General features: G+C 44.8%; 3 protein-coding genes across 3 annotated transcripts; 1 reads left to right on the top strand and 2 right to left on the bottom strand.

Moving 5' to 3' along the window:
• Window positions 1-433: 433 nt before the first annotated feature.
• On the top strand, window positions 434-4631 carry prozb (protein Z, vitamin K-dependent plasma glycoprotein b). The gene is made up of 8 exons (XM_041966692.1): window positions 434-527; window positions 1294-1475; window positions 1595-1619; window positions 2669-2784; window positions 3070-3190; window positions 3284-3363; window positions 3585-3723; window positions 3838-4631. Exons 1-8 carry the CDS (start codon window positions 434-436, stop codon window positions 4629-4631), a joined length of 1551 nt encoding a protein of 516 aa, XP_041822626.1.
• Window positions 4632-5148: 517 nt separating this feature from the next.
• On the bottom strand, window positions 5149-9843 carry pcid2 (PCI domain containing 2). Its single transcript, XM_041966129.1, has 15 exons — window positions 9722-9843; window positions 9169-9209; window positions 8463-8552; window positions 8306-8379; window positions 7996-8061; window positions 7825-7866; window positions 7599-7653; window positions 7391-7494; window positions 6514-6589; window positions 6268-6409; window positions 6014-6114; window positions 5854-5927; window positions 5643-5768; window positions 5432-5555; window positions 5149-5339 (listed from the first exon to the last, which is right to left on the bottom strand). Exons 2-15 carry the CDS (start codon window positions 9202-9204, stop codon window positions 5250-5252), a joined length of 1200 nt encoding a protein of 399 aa, XP_041822063.1. The 5' UTR covers window positions 9205-9209; window positions 9722-9843; the 3' UTR covers window positions 5149-5249.
• A 640-nt stretch (window positions 9844-10483) lies between these two features.
• On the bottom strand, window positions 10484-19877 carry tbx19 (T-box transcription factor 19). Its single transcript, XM_041966415.1, has 8 exons — window positions 19609-19877; window positions 16445-16721; window positions 14393-14527; window positions 13697-13758; window positions 13169-13227; window positions 12597-12755; window positions 12105-12267; window positions 10484-12019 (listed from the first exon to the last, which is right to left on the bottom strand). The coding sequence occupies exons 1-8, from the start codon at window positions 19875-19877 to the stop codon at window positions 11854-11856; spliced, it is 1290 nt and encodes a 429-aa protein (XP_041822349.1). The 3' UTR covers window positions 10484-11853.
• Window positions 19878-21364: the final 1487 nt, after the last annotated feature.

Genomic DNA, 21364 nt, shown 5'->3' with positions numbered 1-21364 from the left:
GTGATGAAATTCCTCCTTGTTTACCTCGAATAAACTCGCCAACTGCATATTGAAGTTTCAGAGGTCGGACCTGCTGCTTGTTTTGTGAGGTTTGAGGACAGGCCAGAGTCCACCGCAGGAACACGCCGTTTACCCAGAACTCTTTAACTCTTTACAGGAACAGAGCCGACCCGTGCAGGTGAAGCCGGACTGCTTCCACCGGACTAACGAGTTTCAGGAGATCACAGTTTGTAAAATGTGGACCATCGAAATCCTGAGAACCAACTGAGGTCATTAAATCTCCAGCTTTTCAAACTACGACAGACATTTTGGATTTGGATTATTGTCACAGATTGAAGATTTAAGTTCCCGTCATGTTTCTGTTCGATGAATCGGTTGTGACTCATCGTGTGTGTGTGTGTGTGTGTGTGTGTGTCGCAGTGGAGTCAGTGTCATGGCGGTCAGCATCATGTCGGCCTGTTGTCGAGCGTCCGTTCTGTTTCTCTTCCCTCTCGGCTGCTTCCTTCAGCTCCTCGTCCAAGGAGAAGGTAAGACCTCTGACCTCTGACCTTTGACCCTCTGCTGTGTTTTGCCTTCTGTCGCTCGCAGTTGATTTCGGCGTGTCGATGAACTGATTTTGAACAGATCCAAACCGACGAATCAGCCAGAAAACTGCTCCAACAACCGATATTGGAATCAACTGGAAATGTATGGTGGTCTATTTGTGACAAAAACTCACTGAGCGTGTCCTGATGTTGACACTCGGCTGCACTTTGTTCGTCTCAATCATGACTTGCTTCTGATAATTATTCAGTTTTAAGTAGAACTCGGTTTGTCATAATTCATACTTTTGATATAAGATCCTGATTCGACAGCAGTGGATCAGTCTTATCATCAGAGTGACGGTCTATTCAGAAAAACAATCATTTCTTATTAAGAATAAATTATGACGAAGTATGGAAATATGTCGTCATTAGTTTGATATTGTTTAGAAGCTTATTATCACTGGGAAATATAATCATAATCAAATGTTTTGTCATTATCGTCACACATAACCCGATGTGTCATATTTAGGAAGACAATACACACGAGAACAAACTGTCATAATTCTGACAGAGTCATCAATATTTATTACTTTAGTGATTCTGATCAGAATTATTTTATGATGTTTCTGAGTAAAAGTTGTGAGTACATTCAGTTTTTTTCAGTAATTAAAAAATGATTTCATAAAATGTCATAATCACAACTGAAGGCGGAAGTCTTCCTGTGCGGGTTCAGATTCTCCTCCCTCATTGGTCGGTCTTGTCCTCGCAGTGTTTCGGGCTCCGCGGGCCCACGATGTGTTCCTGCGGGCCCACAGTGTGTTCCTGCGGTCCAAACGGGCCAACCTGTTCCTGGTGGAGGAGATCCTGCAGGGGAACCTGGAGCGGGAGTGTTACGAGGAACTGTGTAGCTACGAGGAGGCCCGCGAGTACTTCGAAGACACCAAGAAGACGGTCAGACGGCCGTCGACTCTCGTCAATAACGATCAATCTGATACTCTGTGGCTGCTTCCACACACTTTCTCTCATTCTGAGTTTTATAGTAAAACTGAAAGGTTGTTTTTCCTCGACAGATGGCCTTCTGGACTGTTTACTACGGTGAGTTTTCTTTCACCTCAGCTTTCAACCAATAAGAAACTTTATTTATTATGATCAATACATGTGATTTCTGAGCCGTTGTAATGGACCGAAACATTAATTAATATGGATGATCATTAAAACTGATGGTGATTTCATTAAATGAGGTGCTATTTATTTGTTTTTGGTAGTCATTTTTAAACGTTATTGATTTTTTCAGTGATAATTTTTCAGAATTTCATAAATTTGTATTTTTTTATGCATATTTGAAAGTAATCTTGGGTTTATGAATCTGTCATTAATTAGTGGCACGAGCATAGCTTGAGCCAGTACTCTAATCTCTTCTTATTTTTCATATTCCGCCAGAATTTCGGCGCGTAACTAGTCCCGCAGCTTTGAGAAAAATTTCCCATAAGAAATGAGCGGGAAATTTCCTCAGATTTCAGCCTTTTTCAAGTTTCCGCTGCCTCGCCATACTTTCTCCTAGAGACTTCATTCAAACTTTAAAACGTAGATAATTTTGTCGGCTCAAAATGAACCTCGGCTCACTTTTGATATCTCTTATGGTTTTCGATCCCTGACCATCTGAAGACCATAAAGTTTCTCAAAAAATGCTCAGAATTTCTGCCCCTAGAGTGATGTCATCAGCTAGAGTGGGCAGGGAGAAATCACCTGAATTTTTTTTTTTAATTGCCATAAATGAATAGGTGAATTGGAGACACATAATTTTTTGATCCTTTTGTAGACAAACGTCTCTTCTCGCCTCTGATTTCAATTTTAAAGGGTTAGCCCCCACCAAATTTAAATAAAGATGGATTTGCACCAGCTGCCCTGCTCTGCTGCTCGTTACCAGGCTCTGCTGAGGCCTGATAACGAGCCATTCATTTGAATCAGGTGTGCTGGAGCAGGGATACATCTAAAACATGCAGGGCAGTATTGGCTTGTTCCTTCTTACACTTTTTTTTAATGGCAAACATCCTGAAGCGTTCTTGTTATTTATCCATGATGACCAGTCGCTCCATGTATCTCACGTCCGATCGGTCTGATTGATCGGCGGTGTCTCTGAGCAGATGGGAACCAGTGTGAGCCGAACCCCTGCCTCCACGGAGGGAACTGCACCGACAAAGTGGGGGGGTTCCACTGCTCCTGCCCCGACCCCCATTACGGACCAGCCTGTGAACTGGGAGCACTGGAAAACGGAGGAGAGCCACCCTCCGCCGCACAAACCACCAAAGCAGGTTGGACCACACCCACGGCTCAGATGGCCCCGCCTCCACTGAGGGGCGTGGCCTGTAAGATGATGACTCAAAAATTTCCAGTTTAGCTTAAAAAGTCATTCAGACCTGTGACGCTACAGGGTTTGTTTCATCTGTTGTTTCCATGGCAACAGCGTACACGTGGTGTTTGCTAAGGTTGAGGACTTCACTCGCTTCTCTCTCATTATTTCATGTCTGGGTCAGGGTACCCCGAGTGTCCGACTGAAGGCCCGACAGCTTGTCACCAGCTGTGCACGGCGTCCTACAACACCTTCACCTGCTCCTGCATGGCGGGATTCAAACTACAGGCCAACGGGCGGAGCTGCCTGCCTGAAGGTCTGACAAACCTCCACCCGCCCACAGGAAATACAAGCAACGCCATTACCAAACCAGTTCATACTGGTTAACAACTGCTCTTTGTGTCCTCAGTGAAGTTTCCCTGCGGAAGACTTCCCGAAACGTTCAACAGGACTGCGTCAATGTGTCTCCATGGAAAATGTCCCTGGCAGGTAAGACACTATCAGCCAATCACAGCGAGGTATCAGCTATCGGTTATTCTTTCATGAAGCTTTATTTAGTGGCCGAGCAGAGATTTCTGTCACATGTCAGCTGGTCACATTCCTGCAGCCCTGAGGATGAATCAGTGTAATGACTCCATGACGTTTCCTGTGGCGCCACCATCAGGACTCATAAATCATCAGGGTTCACCTGGTGTTGTTGTCGTCTCCAGGTGTCCGTGCTGAACAGCAGACAGGTGGAGGTGTGCGGTGGCGTGGTGCTGGGTCGATTCTCTGTCCTGACAGCCGTCAGCTGCCTCGTCCTGGACTCAGGATCTGATCTCCGACCCTCCAACTTCTACGTGCTCGCCGGTATTAAACTGAATTTACCAAATATATTATTTCCACATTTAAACTGTTGATTGTCTTTCTTTTTTAATACTGTGTTAGGATGGTGTCATTGTTTTCTCGTCTCTCGTTTCCTAGGTGACGAGAAGATGCTCATCCCTGTCCGGGCTCTGTACATCCATGACCGTTTCCATCCAAATCACCATGACAACGACCTCGCCCTCCTCGAGCTGTCCCGCCCCCTTACCTTCAGCCCCTCCCTCATCCACCTCTGCCTGCCCACTAAGGACTTCAGCGAAAACATCCTGATGCATTCTGGGAGGATGGGCATCACTGAGAGACAGGGGGTCAGTCGGACCCAGAAACTAGTCTACATGACGTTGGACGAGTGTCGCCGCCAGCTGAACGTCTCGCATCCGCTCAGTAACAAAATGTTCTGCATGAGGAGGGAAACTGCAGCAGCGGGGAGGCAGATCAGACCTTTAGTGAACCAAAACAGAGTCCAGAGGAGCACAAATGGACCTTCAGGGTACCGAAATGTAGCCCAGGAGAGGCTGAATGGACAAACAGGGAACCAGAACCAGAATCCAGCCCATAACTATGAAAATGAAGAACCCGGGACGGAGACTGGAGCAGGAAAAAGTGACAGTTCAAAGATTCAAAACCATGAGACCTCGGAAGCTGACGGCAGTCTGAGGTCAGAGGTCAGCAGCAGGCAGTGCGGCGGTCTGTTGCCAGGGACGCCCGTTGCCACTGTGGATCGCGAGACGGCGTTTCTGACCGGGCTTCTGATGTCATCATCCGCAGGCTGTGATGGCGGCGGTCTGGTGTTCACCAAACTTTCCCGCTACCTGGGCTGGATCAAACCCCGGGTGGAGACCGCCGAAGATCACATGACCCCCCAAGTGACGCAGTATCCTGAGAATCGCTAACGCTTTTTTTCATCATCAAACTTCCTGTTAACTCAAAATCTCTTCGGTGGACCAAACTGGTGGCTTTTATCTCCTAAACTAGAAAACATTCTCCAAATATTTCTTTAATGATTGAAACTGTGTTCATACGAGATACCGATGGATCTCTGGATGTGTTGTCTGTGCTGTCATGTGCTTGATGCTTGTGGTTCCAGTATTATGAGAGAGACACAAACATAACTTTGACAATAAACCCTTATTTTACCATTTAATTAAGGATCCAAATTGTACTGATGATGTGTTTTCATTCGTGTACACTCACCTGGATGCACACACATGACATCATCACTAAAATTTACCTTCAGCAAAACTGTGCACATTTAAATTTGTTGTGAAATTAAAGTGCTAAAATACAAAAAGTGATTGTGAGTAAATACACTAACGGCCTAAAATAAAGACTCCAATACCCACAATGCACCGTCCAAAGCCTCCAGGGAACACAGATGGCTCAATAATAAATCGATACACGCTGTACAAACCAGCATCTGTTTTATTCAACAACTTTTTACAGTACAAAATAAAAAAAAAGCATGAATTGAATGGAGCGTCACAGCCAGAGGGGATTGTGGGTAACGTAGTCTAGGAGACAGAGGAGAGAGGAGGGAACGGATTCTGTTTACTGACCACAAGCTTCTGGTGCTGGTGGGAGATGTAACCTTTGATGTGACCCTGAGAGAAAAAAAAAAAAACAGAGAAGAAGAGATGAACGTTTGTCTACTTCCTGTGTCGACCTCCAGGTGTTTCCTGATGTGTGACCTCACCATGTAGATGAGGTTGGCCAGGATACACTGCACCTCGTCGATGTCCACGTCCTCCAGCTGCATCATCCTCAGAGCCACCAGGAAGGCGTCGAGCGGCAGCTGGTGAGTCCGGAGCAGCAGATACCTGCAGACAGAAGCCGGCGGAGGTCATCGTGACGTCACCTGCGGCTCAAACGGGGATCGAAAACCTGCCACCGGCAGCTGAACTCACACTTTCTTGAAGAGGTTCCTGTAGGTGATGATCTTGAGCTTCTCCAGGATGAGGAAGATCCCACAGCGGATGAAGAAGGTCTCGTGTTTGGACAAAGCTTCGTTCAGCAGCAGCAGGTTTCCTTCACTGAGACACAGAAACGAGTCGGCCGTGAGAACGCCTGACAGCATGATGTCACTTCCTGCGTAACTGCCTCCAACCCTCTGCTCACCTCACAGCTTTGGTGACGTCGGCAAACTGCATGAGGTCGTATTTCTTCAGGAGCTGGTGAGTCGGCATGTGACCCTGAAACGGCAGCGACAGCCTGCAGTCACACTGGGAGAACTGGGATCTGGACTGGTGTGAACTTACTGAAGCAACTGATTTCTAACCAGCAGCATCTTGACAGGCAGCAGGTAGATGAGGATCATCCTCTTGTTCTTCTGGCTGGAGCGATGACAGTGGTGGAAGGCAAAAGACAGGAACTCCTCAGCTGCAGAGACACAATCAGATTATCTGTAGACGCATCTTCTCTCTGTTTGAGGCGTCCGTCACAAAGCACCTGTGAGTCTGAACGCCACGTTCTTTAGAGAACATCCTCCAAACCGAACAAATCTGATCTCAGCGTTCAGCTGTTCAGTGTTACCTGGTTTGAAGTCGCTGTCGAACATGGCTTTGCGGCCCACGTAGTATTTGTAGGTGACTTTCTGAGCGGGACTGTAGTCGTTCTTCAGGTTGGAGCTGTCGATCGCTCTGATCAGAGGCTTACACAGGTGCAGCTTGTTGATCTGATTCATCACAACAACACAACATAATAATAAGGTCGACGTTGATTTAAGGCGTCAATCAGTTTCAGTCAATCGTGAATGAGCAGCTCACAGTGAGCTCAGACCTTGAAGTAGATCTTAAAGAGCTGGTTGCTCAGAAACATCATCCCCCACTTCTTAGAGTCATCGATCCCTGCACGACTGGAAAATAAACACAGTGAAGAGGAACGGTGGTGATGAGAACATATTTAAACGAAATGCAAATCAGGCTTTAAAAAGACAAGAAGGTGAGTTTCACCACCTTTCTAATGGGAGTCTTCAGGAACTTCAATGTGCTGTGATAGAATAATCTAAGCAGGTGGTAATAAAAGAGGGAGGATACAAAGAAAAAAGAATAGGACCAAGAATGCTTCCCTGAGGAGCTCCACATTCAAGTCAAATGTCTTCGAGTTTTCCTTTTTGTAGCCAGAAATAAGCTCAACATGTCTTTGAATGTGTTTTCATGATTAAAAGGAAGAAAACGGTTTTTGGGGAAACATCAGAAACCCTCCATTTCCGCTCAGCTGGTTAGGGGCGTGTCCCCGTCTGTGTTTGATTGACAGCAGCTGGCTGGTGTTACACCACAGAGAACCAGAGGAAACTAAAACTTGTGCTGCAGCTCGAAGAGGAAGAACCACAGCAGCAGCTCAGCAGCTATCCGGCCTGCAAACTGACGTCAGCCGTGCACTTTTAACCGGCGAATGTTTGTTCAGTCACTCGTTCGACAAGCCGAGTTTCAGGACGAGTCTTCGTGTCTGTGAGTTACATAAGACAGAGACTTCCACAGGAAAGCTAATGTGGGCTAATGTGTGCAAATAAGGAATCGTTGCACATACAAGGACACAGCTGACAGAGCAGGTGTGTTGCTGCTGCAGACCAATAACATTCGGCTTTTAGTCCTGACATGTGTGTGAAGTGTGTATTCAGTGTGTATGCAGTGTGTGTGTGTGTGTGCGAACTGACTTGTCGCTGGCACACACTCTGAAGCAGCTCATCAGCTGCTCTGCTGCTTTCTCCAACATCTCGCCCGGCTGACCTTTGCCCTTCTTCTGCAGCTGCTGCTCCGCCTGGACGAACACACAAACATGCACAGTTCAACCCCAGCTCACTTCATCATCTTCATCATCATCATCATCATCATCATCTTGTCTGTTCATTTCAAGCTTCTTACATTGTTGGCAAATATCCTGAGATCCAGCGTGACAGCGAACATCACCGGCAGAGCCCTGAAACCACAAACCAACAACACACACTCATCAACCTGCAGAGAGCGACGCTGCGTTCACAGGCAGCGTGTTCACATCAGCTACTTCAAAGCTAACAGTTTCTCTCTGCTTCCATTCTTTGTGCTAAGCTAAGCTAATATACTTCTCACATGAACATCTGTGTTTACTCACCAGTTCTCCTCTTTATGAGACTGGAAGGCCCTCAGGAAGGATGTGAGAGGTCAAGGAGCGACAATGATCAATTATAGACTATCGATTGGAAGTTGCATGATATATTATTCAGTCAGTGTGTATTTATTTGATTGTGTGTGTGTGTGTGTGTGATTTCATCATGAAGGATATTGGACAACGAGGGTCTGGAACTTGTAGGCTTCAACAAAGTCATGATTGGCCACTGCGTAGGTACACCTGTAACACATACACACAGTCGTGTTGCTATGGTTACCTGCAGTTTCATGCACCTTGAGCTCTGATTCAGAACCACTTTCATTTCATTGGCTATCCAAAAATGTAAGTATCTAAGTCTCCCTGAAGGAGGCATGTGCGTTTGTTCAGACGAAGGACTCAACTATGTGAGCGACTATTATTGACCGATCAATAATCAATACATTAAAAATCAGATTGACCTCTGATGGACTGCCAGCTGTCCTACCTGAGGTGAGCTGCAACCATTTCATCATATGGTGGCTCCAGAAGCTGCTGACATTTTTCTTCTGGATTGGCCAGCTGAAATAAACACACACACAGGGTGAGGTTGTATCCTAGCAACGCTGTGTGCTGTGCATCGACCTGAGTGGGCGGAGCTTCACCTGGAGCCGAGGGTTGGCGACATGTGGGTGTTTGAAGGAAAGCAGCTCGGCGCAGAACGAGCCCTCATGGTTGTCGATGGCCTCGTAGACCTGCAGATTGAAAGCACCAACGAAGAAGAAGGCAATGATTCAACAAGTCTTAATGTGGCTATGTGAACACTATGAAGCCCCCTGAAGGTCATATGGTTGAATTACACATTGAAGTATCACTTGTCATAATGGTAGTAGGAGCAGTATCTTCTTTGTGCCGATATTTTCAGACAGAGTAAAGGGTCAGGGGTCAGAGGTCATCAGTAGCAATTAGCCACCATGACAGCCCTGTAATCAGTAGCCACCGCTGGTAGTTAGAAGGGCTTACAAATAAATACAAGTAATCATCAGTTCTGAACAGTGTCCACCAGTTGTCAGTACATGTACAAACTACTAGCAGCTACACATAGCCATGATAGTCATTAGTACCAACCAGGACCTAAAACCTCCAGTACTTACATGTGGCCAACAATGGTTACTGAGACCTGCAACTACCCACCTGTACTTATTAGTAGCCATCAGCAGATAACCAGTACAGTATAATTAGCTGCCACTAGGATTAAACCAGCAGCCACTATCACCAGTATGTAGCCACCAATAGTTCCGCAGTATGTTAGCACCAGTACCTACAGCTTTGTTTTTCAGGCAGAGGAAAGGGTCAGAGATAAGAGGTTACCTGTTGCAGGTACTGGTTGATAGTGATGTGAGCCATGGCAGCTGGAAACACACAGGAACAAAAACATTTTTCATGAACCGATCCTCTGCTGCTTTCACAAAGGGTGGAATGGAAGGAGTTTAACTGCTTATTTCCACGTTTAAGTGTATTCAGGTCTTAACATAAAACATTTGAGCTGCAATGACTAGTTGATAAGCTGGTTAGTTGACCGACAGGAATTACATTTTGTCGGAAAAAAATAAAAATCAGTAAATCTTCACATGAACGTGACAACTGTTTGAGAATTTGGGGATAATTCAATGAAAAAAACACACCTGTCATTCAATTATAACAGGTACTGAATAATCTATCCATCGTTATAGCTCTACATAAGTTTTAAATGAAAAAGAAAGTACTCTCAGGTTTGACTTATGGTCAACAGCTAACATGCTAACCGACTCGTTAATGATCCACTTTAGGTTTAAAAACGGGTGCTAAATCGCAGTGTTAAGGCTTAAAAACAGAAATCAAACAGCTTTATAAATATAAAAAACAAATCCAAACAATCACCGACCTTTAAAATTAATCTTTAATCCAGATTAAACCCATCCAGTGTCGGTTCATTCAGCGATAAACTCGGACTGTTTTGCGGTGATGCACACCATGCTAACCGCGACTCCAAACAACTTCCGGGTCGTTAAGGTCGGCTTCCGGTTGTGGTTAAGACTATGCGCTACCCTCGGGTGCCCTCTTGTGGCGAGGCTGTCTTAAAGAGTTTCAATAAATGGTTGCCAGCGCTTCCATACGGAGCCGTCCCGGTCTCATTGATTGAACGAAACATGCACTTACGACTATCAATACACCGGTAATGTTTCAGAATCAAAGGGTACATTTATCAAAACTACAGCCATGCTAAATACATTTTCGATTAAAGTTTTCTTTCACAATTTTAGAAAACAGGACGAAAACCTTCCCCAAACTAAGCATTTTAGAAACTCTAAAACACTATTAAATGAGGTGCTTTGAGGCACAGGGCGCATCTTTTCTATATATTAACACTATAAACACGAAATACAAAACTAGTCAAACCCACCGTCATAGGTACAAGTATGACTTTTTAAAGTGTATTGTTGAAAATATTAAATTAGAATAAAGCTAAGATATAGCAGTTAAAATGTTAGGAATGACAAAAATGAAACCACACAAAAAATTGTGATTTTTTTTATGTTAAAATAAAACATGAAATTTAGAGTTTCCTCATCATTATTATTCTCTTTATTTAATCAAACAGGTAGTTTCACTGAGAGAGACCTGTGGACAAGAATAAACATACAGTTCATACAGAAATTCACAATACATAATTTACATACAACATTTCATTTGTTTCACATTAAAAGATGAATATTTTATCATCTTGATTTACAAGGACATTTTTTTTAACTTATTATTGATTAGCTTTGACACAATAAGACTAAATGTTTGTTTGTTTTTTTTCATTTCTTGTGTTGTCATCCATTACTTTTCTTTTGGGGAAATTTTCTGCTCTATAAAAATACTTGCTGGAGGGATTTATTTTATTTAAAGTGCATCTAAAAGATGTTCCTGGTTGTTGCGGCTGTCTCTCTGTATGTGCATCTGAGTGAAGGCCTCTTCTTGCTGGGAAAAATAAAATATCACAAGCAAACTTCCCTCAAACCTTTATTGACAGAGAGCAGAGTGACAGTAAGCCGTCTCTCTTTCTGTCTCAGCCATGAAGTGAAATTCATGCAAAAGCAACAAAGAGCAGAACAATAATTCAGGACCTCCACAGGCAGCAGAGCCAAAGACATGAAACTGAACAATTTCTTTGTTTCGTTTTGTTAAACATCTTTTTTCTGCTTTTCAGCAACAATCATAAGCAGAGAAACAACAGCAAACAATCGACACGCAGCAGCTGAAATAAAAGACGAAACTGGACATGAATTTTTTTTTTTTTACATCGTCAGTGTGATGGAAACTATCCCTGTCAATCAAATATCAATCAAATATCACTTTCTGTGCTGCAGACCACAGCTGATGGCTGCACAGACACACACCTGCTGGAATAGAGACAGACCACCCTCAGAACAGGATGACACTAGGGGGCGCCATAACACCAACAATGTCAACATGTGGGGCGTCTTCACAAAGCAAAGCTCTCAGAACTGTGGTCTTTCTAATTTTCTAACTTTGACGCTAATTATCTGTAATAATTAACTGGTGAAATAAAATTATGATATATATAATTACACATATTTAATAGTACAGCTTAACGCAGCACCAACAGATGGCAGCTGGGAAAAGCAACCACTGGGACTGCTGTCAGGAGCCATCTGTAGATACCAGTATTAAACCACCAGTGTCTACTCCGAGCCACCAGTAGATACTGGTAACCACCAGTACTAGTATGTGCATGTAGAAACCAGTGGCTACCAGTATGTGTAGCCCCCAGTAGAAAGATGTAACCATCAGTAGATAATGGCAGCCACAAATAGTCAAAGTACCAGTACATAACAATAACCTCCAGTACCTACTGGGAGCCACCAGCAGATACCAGTATGTACAAACATTCACCAGTAGCCACCAGCTGAGGCTACTGGTGTGCACAGATAGTTGGTGGTACAGACGAGCAGCCAGGAGCTGCAGCTGTCAGTGGTCAGCATGTAGAGAAATTCAGCCAATCACTGCTCAGAAAGAGTGGGTGGGGCCAGGTGGCCACCCAGCACCGCCCAGTCGGCCGTGGCTGGGAGGCTGCATCAGGCTCTCGCCGCTGATTGGTCCGTGGAGAGCGGGGCACGGTGAGTGGGAGGGGCTTAGCTCACCGCATCCAACCGTCCACAGGCAGGGATACTGACTGAACACAAACACACAGACTCACCTTCACGCACAGCAGACATCAACTGTACCTGGTGCTACTGCCAAATGTACAACAGGCTCACCTGGAGGTGTGAGGAGGAGGAGGAGGAGGCTGTGAGGAAGAGGCGTTGCTGGTGAGGGGGAGAGAGGTGGAGGAGGACAAAGAGGAGGAGGAGGAGGAGGCCGGACGAGGGGAGGAGCTGCTCCACCCGTCAGATAACACCTGAACACCTTCAGACAGACAGACTGAACAGAGCACGTGTTTCTATAGACTGTGAGTAGAAGTATACATGTACATAAATGAGAGTCAGTGTGTGTGTATATATGTATAATATATATACTGTATGTATACTCAGAGTACTGTAAATAAATGTACACTGATCTTTATATTTCCTGTTTGCTGTAAATGTGTGTCAGTGGATATGAATGTGGGTTTATAACAGTAAAAAGTGTGTGTATATTAATGTATTTTAATATTTGTACATGTATATTCTGCATAAATGTTTCTATAGAAACGTTTGTCCAAATGTTTGTATGCTGTACACACACACACACACACACACACACACAGTTACCTGAGGGGTGTGAGCGGTGCGGCAGGTAGGCAGAGGGGTATGGTGTGTGTCGCCCCGGGTAACCATGGTGTTTGTAACCGTGGTGATGATGTGACGTCAGTGGGAGGCTGCTGCCGTAAGGATAAGCCCCGCCTCCTCCGGCTGAGCACAATGACCAACCTGAGACACACACACACACACACACACACACACACACACACACACCAATAGTTCATATGGATGGATCTCACATTAATCTTATTGATAACGCACAACTTACATTTTGTTCTTCTGAAATATGTTAATTAGATTTTTATGGTTAATTACACGCTATTCATACACTTCCTTCCATTGTATATAAATCAAATACATATAAACTACTTTTACATTCACGTATTCATGACATAAATACACATAATTCTAATTAATAAGAAAAACTGAACAACAGTAAAACATTCAAATGTAAAAAATTTTAATATTCAAGACACAATATAAATATTGTAATGTACACACAGAAGAATATTTGCATAAATGCAGATTTGTTTTGTGTGCGAGGAACAAAATGAAATGTGGAAATAAATTAATTAACTCACAGGGTTGAATCCCAGCGCGACTCTCCAGTGACTCCTGTAAGCCCCGTCCGCCCGGGTTCCTGAGGAGGATAAATCAAACACCGTCAGGGCACAGCCTGGGTGTGTGTGTGTGAGAGAGTGTGTGTGGTTTCTGTAGCTCTCTCACTTGACACCATCGCTCCAAACGAGCGAGACGGTGCAGCGTTGAGCAGCTGATAATAACTCTCTAATCACATGCTAATGCTAACTTCCTCTGGTATCCTGGTGAGACATGCTAAACGCTAAGTGTCTGCTGACCGACACCTGGCTGCTTCACACACCTGGCTGCTTCACACACCACGCTCATTCACCCCACCACGAACACAATCACAGCAGTGGAAGAAGTACTCAGATCCTTCACTGGAGTAAAAGTACTAAAACAACAAGATCAAAATACTCCACCACAACAGGAAGTCCTGCATTTCTAGCAGCCGATCACATGATGCTTTATGTGAAATCTAAATCTGTGAAGTAACCAGATGATCGATGGATCGTCACGGGAGATCAAACCTCTCTTTGGCGTCCAGGAAGGCTTTAGCAAACGGGTTGTATTTGATCTTCAGAGCCGTGATCTGCACAGAGAAACACACCAGAAAACATCCCAAACATTCTTCCTCTCTGTCCGTTTCCTGTTTTCCTCGTCAGAGAACACATGATGAACTCTTTCAGCCTGAACACACACGAAGCTTCTTCTGTCACTGTCGACTAAAACATTTAAATTCAAATAAAGTTACAGACGACAAGAACAAACAAACATGGCTGTTTCAGGTCTGTGAGTGTGTGTGTGTGTGTGTAAGTGTGTGTGTAAGTGTGCATGTGAGTGTGTGTCTGTGTGTGTGTGCGTGTGTGTGTGCGTGCGTGCGTGTGTGTGTGCGTGCGTGCGTGCGTACATGTGTGTGTTTGTGTGCGTGTGTGCGTGTGTGTGCATGCGTGGGTGAGTGTTTCTGTGTGCATGTCTGTGTGGGTGTGTGCGTGCGTGTGCATGTGTGTGTATGAGTGTATGTGTGCGTGCCTGTGTGTGTGTGTGTGCATGTGTGTGTGTGCATGAGTGTGTGAGTGTTTCTGTGTGTGCATGTCAGTGTGTGTGTGTGTGCATATGTGCGTGCGTGTGTGTGCGTGCGTGTGTGTGTGTGCGCATGCGTGCGTGTGCATATGTGCGTGCGTGTGTGTGTGCGTGCGTGTCTGTGTGTGTGTGTGTGTGCGTACCTCCTCGTTCTGGTAGGCCGTGACGGCGATGAACTGAGTCTCTTTGAAGGAAACGTTGGAAACCAAACGGTGACGAGAGCCGACACACACGATGTGGAGCTGAGGCTCGTACTTATGGAGCGAGTTCAACATGATCTGAGACACAGAGAAACATGTTCACACACCTGCTCACACCTGTTTACACCTGCTCACACCAGTTTTACACCTGTTCACACTTGTTTTACACCTGTTCACATCTGTTTTACACCTGTTCACACCTGTTTACAGCTGTTCACACCTGTTTTACACCTGTTCACACCTGTTTACACCTGCTCACACCAGTTTTACACCTGTTCACACTTGTTTTACACCTGCTCACACCTGTTTTACACCTGCTCACACCAGTTTTACACCTGTTCACACCTGTTTTACACCTGTTTTACACCTGTTCACACCTGTTTACAGCTGTTCACACCTGTTTTACACCTGTTCACACCCGTTTATACGTGTCCACAGCTGTTTGAAGCAGCGATACTTAAATCATGACGATGCTTTCATGCCTTTCAGTCCATCCTGTCTCCATCTCTGAATGTATTGATCAAACCGACCAAATTGAAACAAAAGCAGGTTTTTCTGGTTCCTGACAGCAGCTGCTGGTCAGGTTCTGGTCTGCAGGCCCAGGTCAGGAACACCTGCTGTGAAATCCTCGTTCAGCGTGCCTCTCTATGCAGCTCAGTAGGTCTTATCGCTCGTGGTGGTAAAACATCCCGATCGATGACTTGATGTGTTTTGTATTGATGATCTGAATCTGCGCAGGAACAACACCTCCCTCTGAGGTGTAGAAGAAGAAACTGGACTCGTGTCTGAACACATTCAGAGCTTCAACCGAAAGTTTAAAAAGCGACTTCTGAACGAACGACAAAGAAAAATGAAAGCCAGGTGTGGCTTCTGTCCGTCCGTCAGCCTGCAGGAGAGTTTATGGAGTGGAGCCATCTTTGTCTTTTGGCCCAAACACTCTTTTATCCATCTGTCGTCCACCTCTCCATCAACTCCTCCACCTCCACCTCCTCCTCCTCCTCTTCCCCCTCACTAACGAGGCCCAATTAACCAATCGGAGCTCTCCAGGGGGACACACAAAAACAAACTGTTGTCTATTCAGATTGAGAGGCTGGCTTCACATCTGACCCCGACGCCGTGTGTGTGTGTGTGTGTTTACGCTGGCAGTGCCCACATTAGCTGGAGTGTGTGTGTGTGTTTGAATATAGTTTACCTCTCTCTCTCTCTCTCGTCCATCTGAAGCATGATGGGTAAATTAATTTCACAGTAAAAAACATAATTACCATAATGTACAAATAAGCTGAGCAATTATTTCATTATGGCCGAGCTCTCTGTTCCAACTCTGCATTACTGCCCACTGTGTGTGTGTGTGTGTGTGTGTGTGTGTGTGTGTGTGTGTGTTTGGACAGGGATAATGGGGTAAATATAAACAACATTATTGCCAATTTTGTAGTGCTGGACGTGTGTGTGTGTGTGTGTGTGTGTGTGTGTGTGTGAAGGCCTCTCTGAGTGGTGAACGGCTCTCGACAGGAAGTGCATTAAACTGCTGCCGGCCAATTAAGAGCTGTTTATCCCGTTCCCGTGGTTACGAGGGGGCGAGCAGGTGAAGTGAGCGAGGAGAGGGACTGAAGTGGCTAATTAGAGGCAGTAGTCTCTCGCCCACTCCAATACAATATAGGGAGGAGAGAGAGAGAGACGAAAAGAGGAAGACGTGCTCTTGACATGGAGAGCCCGATAATAGACAGAAGAAGAAGAAGACGAGCGCGAGGGGAAGAAAGAGTAGGGAAAGAAGAAAAGAAGAAGAGAAGAGGAAGAGAAGAAGAAAGAAATGAATGAAAGAAAGAAAAAGGACACAATGAACAAATGAAGGAACAAGCGAACAAACGATGAAATAAAGAGCAAAAAGAACGAAAGAGAGAAAACAATGAACAAATAGAAGAGAGGAAAGAGGCTGATTCAGCCTTCAGTCTCATTTAAACTTTTCTTCAGGAGTTAAAAGGTGAAGCCGGGACACACCTGTCCTCCTCCGTTCACCTTGTTGGTGAGTTTGACCTTGTTGAAGGTCACGGCCGCCTTCATCCAGTGAGCGCCGAAGTTCGGCGAGTCGGGGTGGATGTAGATGCCGCCGTGGCCCCGCCCCTCGGCGCGGCCCTCCGCCCGGCCGGCCGCCACCCACTCCCCATTCACGAACTTCCAGCGGCAGCCGTCGGCCGGCACGAAGTCCAGCAGGAAGGAGTACATGGAGCTGGGGTCCAGACCGGACACGCTGACCTTCAGGACCGGGAACATTCGGCTGCACAGACACACACAATTATTCTTCAGCATCCTTTCAATTCAATACAACTTTATTTAACCCTGCAAAATATAAACACTGATCATTTCAGTGGGATGTGGCTGAAAATCCAACATGTTCAGACATAACAGATCACGGCATAGCACAGAGTCTTGCTTTGAGTACACAATGACATAGCTGTGTCTGTTGATGCCAACCGGCCTGTCGTCCTTGTGCTGCTTAACTTAACGCCAGCATTTGATACAGTGGACCATTCCATTCTCTTGTCCCGCTTAAATAATTATGTTGGTATCCATGGTACTGCACTCAAGTGGTTTGAGTCTTACCTAAACAACAGGACTTTTTCTGTAATGATTGGTGACCTGTCCTCCTCTGTTGCCTCTTTGTTTTGTGGAGTTCCCCAGGGCTCTATTTTGGGACCTTCGCTTTTTTCACTTTATATGTTGCCGCTGGGGTCAATTATAGCGAGACATAATTTAGCATTTCACTGCTACGCTGATGACCTCCAGCTGTATTTACCAGTGTTCCCAACCAAAAGTGTTGCTCTTCAGTCCCTCACAGACTGCATCAGTGAAATCAAGTCATGGCTGGGGAGCAATTTCCTTCATCTGAACGAGGACAAGACCGAGTTCATTCTATTTGGTGACAATGTTCTTGCAGATTCGGACTCTTTGAAGCTAAAACCATTTGTAAAGAATCTTGGGGTTATTTTTGACAGCAGTTTCTCATTTGACAAACAGATTGATCACGTGATCAGAGCAAGTTTTTATCAACTATGTATTTTATCTAAAGTAAAGCCTTTTTTAAATCGCACGACCTTGAAAGGACTATTCTCGCTTTTATCAGCTCACGAATAGGCCACTGTAATGCTCTCTATGTTGGTGTTTCCCAGTCTGCCCCGAGCCGCCTCCAGCTGGGGCAAAATGCAGCAGCTCGTTTCCTGACGAACACTTCAAGGCGTCAGCACATCACCCCGGTCCTCTTTTCCCTCCACTGGCTTCCAGTTTCTTCTAGGATACAAATTAAAATTTTACTTTTTGTTTTTAAAGCCATCAACGGCCCAGCTCCTATTTATTTGACAGAGCTTCTCTCCGTCCGAAACCCAAACAGGGCGCGAAGGTCCACAAATCAGTTATTACTGGAAGTCCCAAAGGCCAGGTATAAACAGTGGGGGGATCGAGCCTTTTCCGTCGCTGGGCCCGACTCTGGAACAAACAGAGTGGCTTTTAATACACAGTAATGTGGTGACATTTTAATTTATTTTATCATATTTTATTTTATTCGATTTTATCTGTTTTTTATTTCCCTGATATGTGTTCTATTGTTGCTTCTTTTAATCTGTTTTCATTTCTAATTTTACTGTTTGTTTTCAACTGGAAAGCACTTTGGTCACCTTGAGTGCTGTGAAGTGCTATATAAATAAATTTTGATTTGATTTGATAAGTATAATGAGTAAAATGTACTTCAGGTATTAAAGTAAAAGTACTGAGTGTATTTACTCAGTGTATACTATAGTAAAACGTCCCTGTGACGGTTCTACTGTTCTACTGTTCTCCTGATCTCATCAGATTACTGTGACTTAGTCGTTCATGTCAAAGCAGGATTTTACTGTTGGAGCTGGTTGAGCTTCATTTTAACTATTGATTCTTTTCATTCTGGATCAATCAGCTGATTATTTCCTTCATTAATCGATCGGTTAGTGAAAATTTTGCAAAATGCTCGACCAACAGTTCAAACTTCTCCTCTTAAATTATTAATTTTCATTTCAGACAAATGAAAGCAGCAAATAAAAACATTTTGCCTGAAAAATGACTTAAACAAATCATTTTCTGACAAATTGGTGAAGTTAAATTTAATCGGTTGCTGAGTCGTTTAATCTTTTTAACGCTTCATGTTTTAATAGTTCTTCAGATGTTCTGCAAAGAAACACGATGAATGTGTTGCACCTCGCGCATCTCTCGCCTTCTGTTAAAAAGTCTAAGTTTGTGCACGTCTGAAGCAGCATTCACACAAACAGACGGCTCTCCACCACTAACAGCAGCTGAAGTGGCGTTCTGCAGGTGTGAATGGAGTGTTTTCCCACCGCGGGGCGCGACCGCTCAACGCAAAAAAAACACACAGAGATGCACAAACAGGCGACGTTCACGGCTGCCATCGAGACTAATGAATAACCCGGTTAGCAGGATCACTGATCTGCAGCCAGCTTCAAACACAGACGGCCGAGGCACCGCAGAGGCACCGCAGAGGCACCACAGTCGCTTTCTGACAGGAAATAATATAAAAACAACTCCTCAACGTGACCGAAAACACATGTGGATAAAACTCAAATCATGTCAATTAAAGCATGACTCGTTTCAGCCCCTGAGGACCCAGCAGGACCCAAACCTTCACTTCTAAATTCTGCATAAATCTGCAACCGGATCTACGTGGTCTGGGAAGATTCACCTTCATCATCATCAGACTTCACGATGAAGAGCTCAATCAAAGAGAACTGAGTCTGCTTCAGACCAGCAGCTCGACGTCGACCGAAAAGGAAACACCTGAACAATATGAAAGTAACTAAATATCTTCTTACTGGTCCTCTTTTCTGTTAACAAACAACAAGACAGGTGAGGAGTCAGACAGACAGGTGAGAAGTGAGACAAGTGAGGAATGAGAGACACATGTGAGAGCTGTATTGATCGTACTGGACTGTACCGATCTCTTCCTCTCCACTGGGAAGCAGTGTGTGTACTTCCTGAAACTACCTGTTCCTTCTCGTGGCCTCATCCTGACCTCACACCTGAGCCGCAGACCAGCCATGGCTCTTCTGGTTCTTCTGGCCGACAGTCGGATGATTTGACGCAGTTGTCTGTCGTGTGAATCGGCGAGCGCCGGTCCTGCTTACCGTCCGTTCTTGGTGACGATCATCTCGTTGGTGATGTGCTGGAACTTCCTCCACAGCTCGCCGTCCTCCAGCGTGACCCTCAGCTCTCTCTCCGTCGGGTCGCCCTTCTCCCGGCCGGCCTGGAGCTCGCTCTCCACCGCGCTCAGCAGCCGGGACATGCAGCGCTCGGCCGAGCCGGAGCCGCACGCCGCCGTCCTGCCGGCGGCGGTCCGGTCTGCTGAAGACACAGAACCAGACTCCCCATCCTCCTGTAGCCCCTCCACCTTCATCTGGACACACACACAAAGACACATTCACTCTGAAGACAGAAACTCCAACATGTGGACACTGAGGACACACCTGCTGTGTTCAGGAGCGTCAGACAAACGGGACTCAAACATGCAAAAATGAAAAGACGTGGATTTGGGGAGGGGCCCAAAGAGAACTGCCTGACCACAGGATCCAGAATTTGATGCTACGCCCCTGGTCATCCAAATCTGCCACTCAGAGCTGAAGTCTTCATCAACTCTTCACTGTTGCCTGAAATTTTCAACCAAATCTGAACAACTTTTCCACAGCCGGCACATTTTTTGTCATAAACAGGCTCACATGTCTGCACAGCAGGGACAGTGGACACACCTGACCAGGTGTTTTGCTTTTCATTTGCTCTGAATTAAAATGTCACTGTAAATTTGGAACAGCACGTCACACATTGGCCAAAACTTCCGTACCATCCTCCCCTCCAGCTGCTTCATGAACAGACCGTCACCAGACTGGCACAGAAAATTGTGTCTGACCCGACTCACATTTTACACCACGAGTTCCAGCTCCTACCCTCCGGCAGGAGACTCAGGGTCCCCAGAACCAGGCTGAACCGCTACAAGAACTCATTCCTGCCGACATCCATCAGACTGCTTAACAACCAACAGCACCTCTTAGTGCAATTAGATACATGGAGCAATAATTTCCTGTCTGTGCAACATGATCTGTTTATATCTCTCTTGTATATAGGTGTGTATATATGTATATACACGTGTGTGTATTTATATATTTTAATATACTTTTGTTTATATACATATACATATATATATATTTACTTCTGTGAAGTATGTCACTGCTGTACTTTGTTTGGTTCTCTCTTTTCTGTTTACACCTGTAAACAGCAGCTGGACAGAGTCCAGGAAAAATTTCCTCATGGGGACAATAAAAGTGTATCTTATCTTAACTTATCTTATCTTATCTTATCTTATCTTATCTTATCTCATCTTATCTTATCTTATCTTATCAGTCCAACTCAACATCTGCAGCAGAAGAAGCTGGATCAGTCTGAGGAAAAACTTCCTCCATCGCTCGTTCTGCTCTCTGAGCTTCACATATTTCCAGTTTTATGCCGCTGGTGGATTTATCAAAGACAGTGAAAGAATTCATTCATTTCATGACTGAGTGTACAGGACACATTTACTCCTTTATTACCCTCCTTATAATTCATTTCTAATCATTTTTATAATCAGTGCTGGTTTATAGAATCCTTCATAAATACTTTTTATTTTGTGTTTTCTCTATTTTATCTTCAGATCTGGTGGATTAATATAAACTTTTCAAGGCTTCAAGCATTACATTAACTGATTCAGAGTTAATTCAAAAACAAAAAGGAACGACACAAGATAATAATAATCCTTACATTCATCTTTCATCGTGAGAACGTATTAACTCCAGCCACTTTAATGCAGTCACATAATTTATTCTAAAACATGTCATTTAATTCATTTTTTCAGTT

Source organism: Chelmon rostratus, chromosome 24, assembly GCF_017976325.1.
Source record: "Chelmon rostratus isolate fCheRos1 chromosome 24, fCheRos1.pri, whole genome shotgun sequence".
Classification (NCBI taxonomy): domain Eukaryota; kingdom Metazoa; phylum Chordata; class Actinopteri; order Chaetodontiformes; family Chaetodontidae; genus Chelmon; species Chelmon rostratus.
This window is presented reverse-complemented; position numbering and strand designations above follow the sequence as displayed.

Bases quoted from the DNA above. Each gene is read 5' to 3' on its own strand.
- prozb (XM_041966692.1), top strand. From the start codon at position 434: ATGGCGGTCAGCATCATGTCGGCCTGTTGTCGAGCGTCCGTTCTGTTT. The intron at 1,620-2,668 runs GTGAGTTTTCTT...GTCTCTGAGCAG, and splicing joins CTTCTGGACTGTTTACTACG to ATGGGAACCAGTGTGAGCCG. The intron at 2,785-3,069 runs GCACTGGAAAAC...GGGTACCCCGAG, and splicing joins GACCAGCCTGTGAACTGGGA to TGTCCGACTGAAGGCCCGAC.
- pcid2 (XM_041966129.1), bottom strand. From the start codon at position 9,204: ATGGCTCACATCACTATCAACCAGTACCTGCAACAG. The intron at 7,654-7,824 runs GTGAGTAAACAC...TTGTGGTTTCAG, and splicing joins TCTCATAAAGAGGAGAACTG to GGCTCTGCCGGTGATGTTCG. The intron at 5,556-5,642 runs GTGAGTTCAGCT...TTCTGTCTGCAG, and splicing joins AGGAACCTCTTCAAGAAAGT to GTATCTGCTGCTCCGGACTC.
- tbx19 (XM_041966415.1), bottom strand. From the start codon at position 19,877: ATGAAGGTGGAGGGGCTACAGGAGGATGGGGAGTCTGGTTCTGTGTCT. The intron at 16,722-19,608 runs GTAAGCAGGACC...GTGTCTGTGCAG, and splicing joins ATCGTCACCAAGAACGGACG to CCGAATGTTCCCGGTCCTGA. The intron at 12,020-12,104 runs GTGAGCCTGTTG...GTTTGTGTTCAG, and splicing joins CCTCCTCCTCACACCTCCAG to TCAGTATCCCTGCCTGTGGA.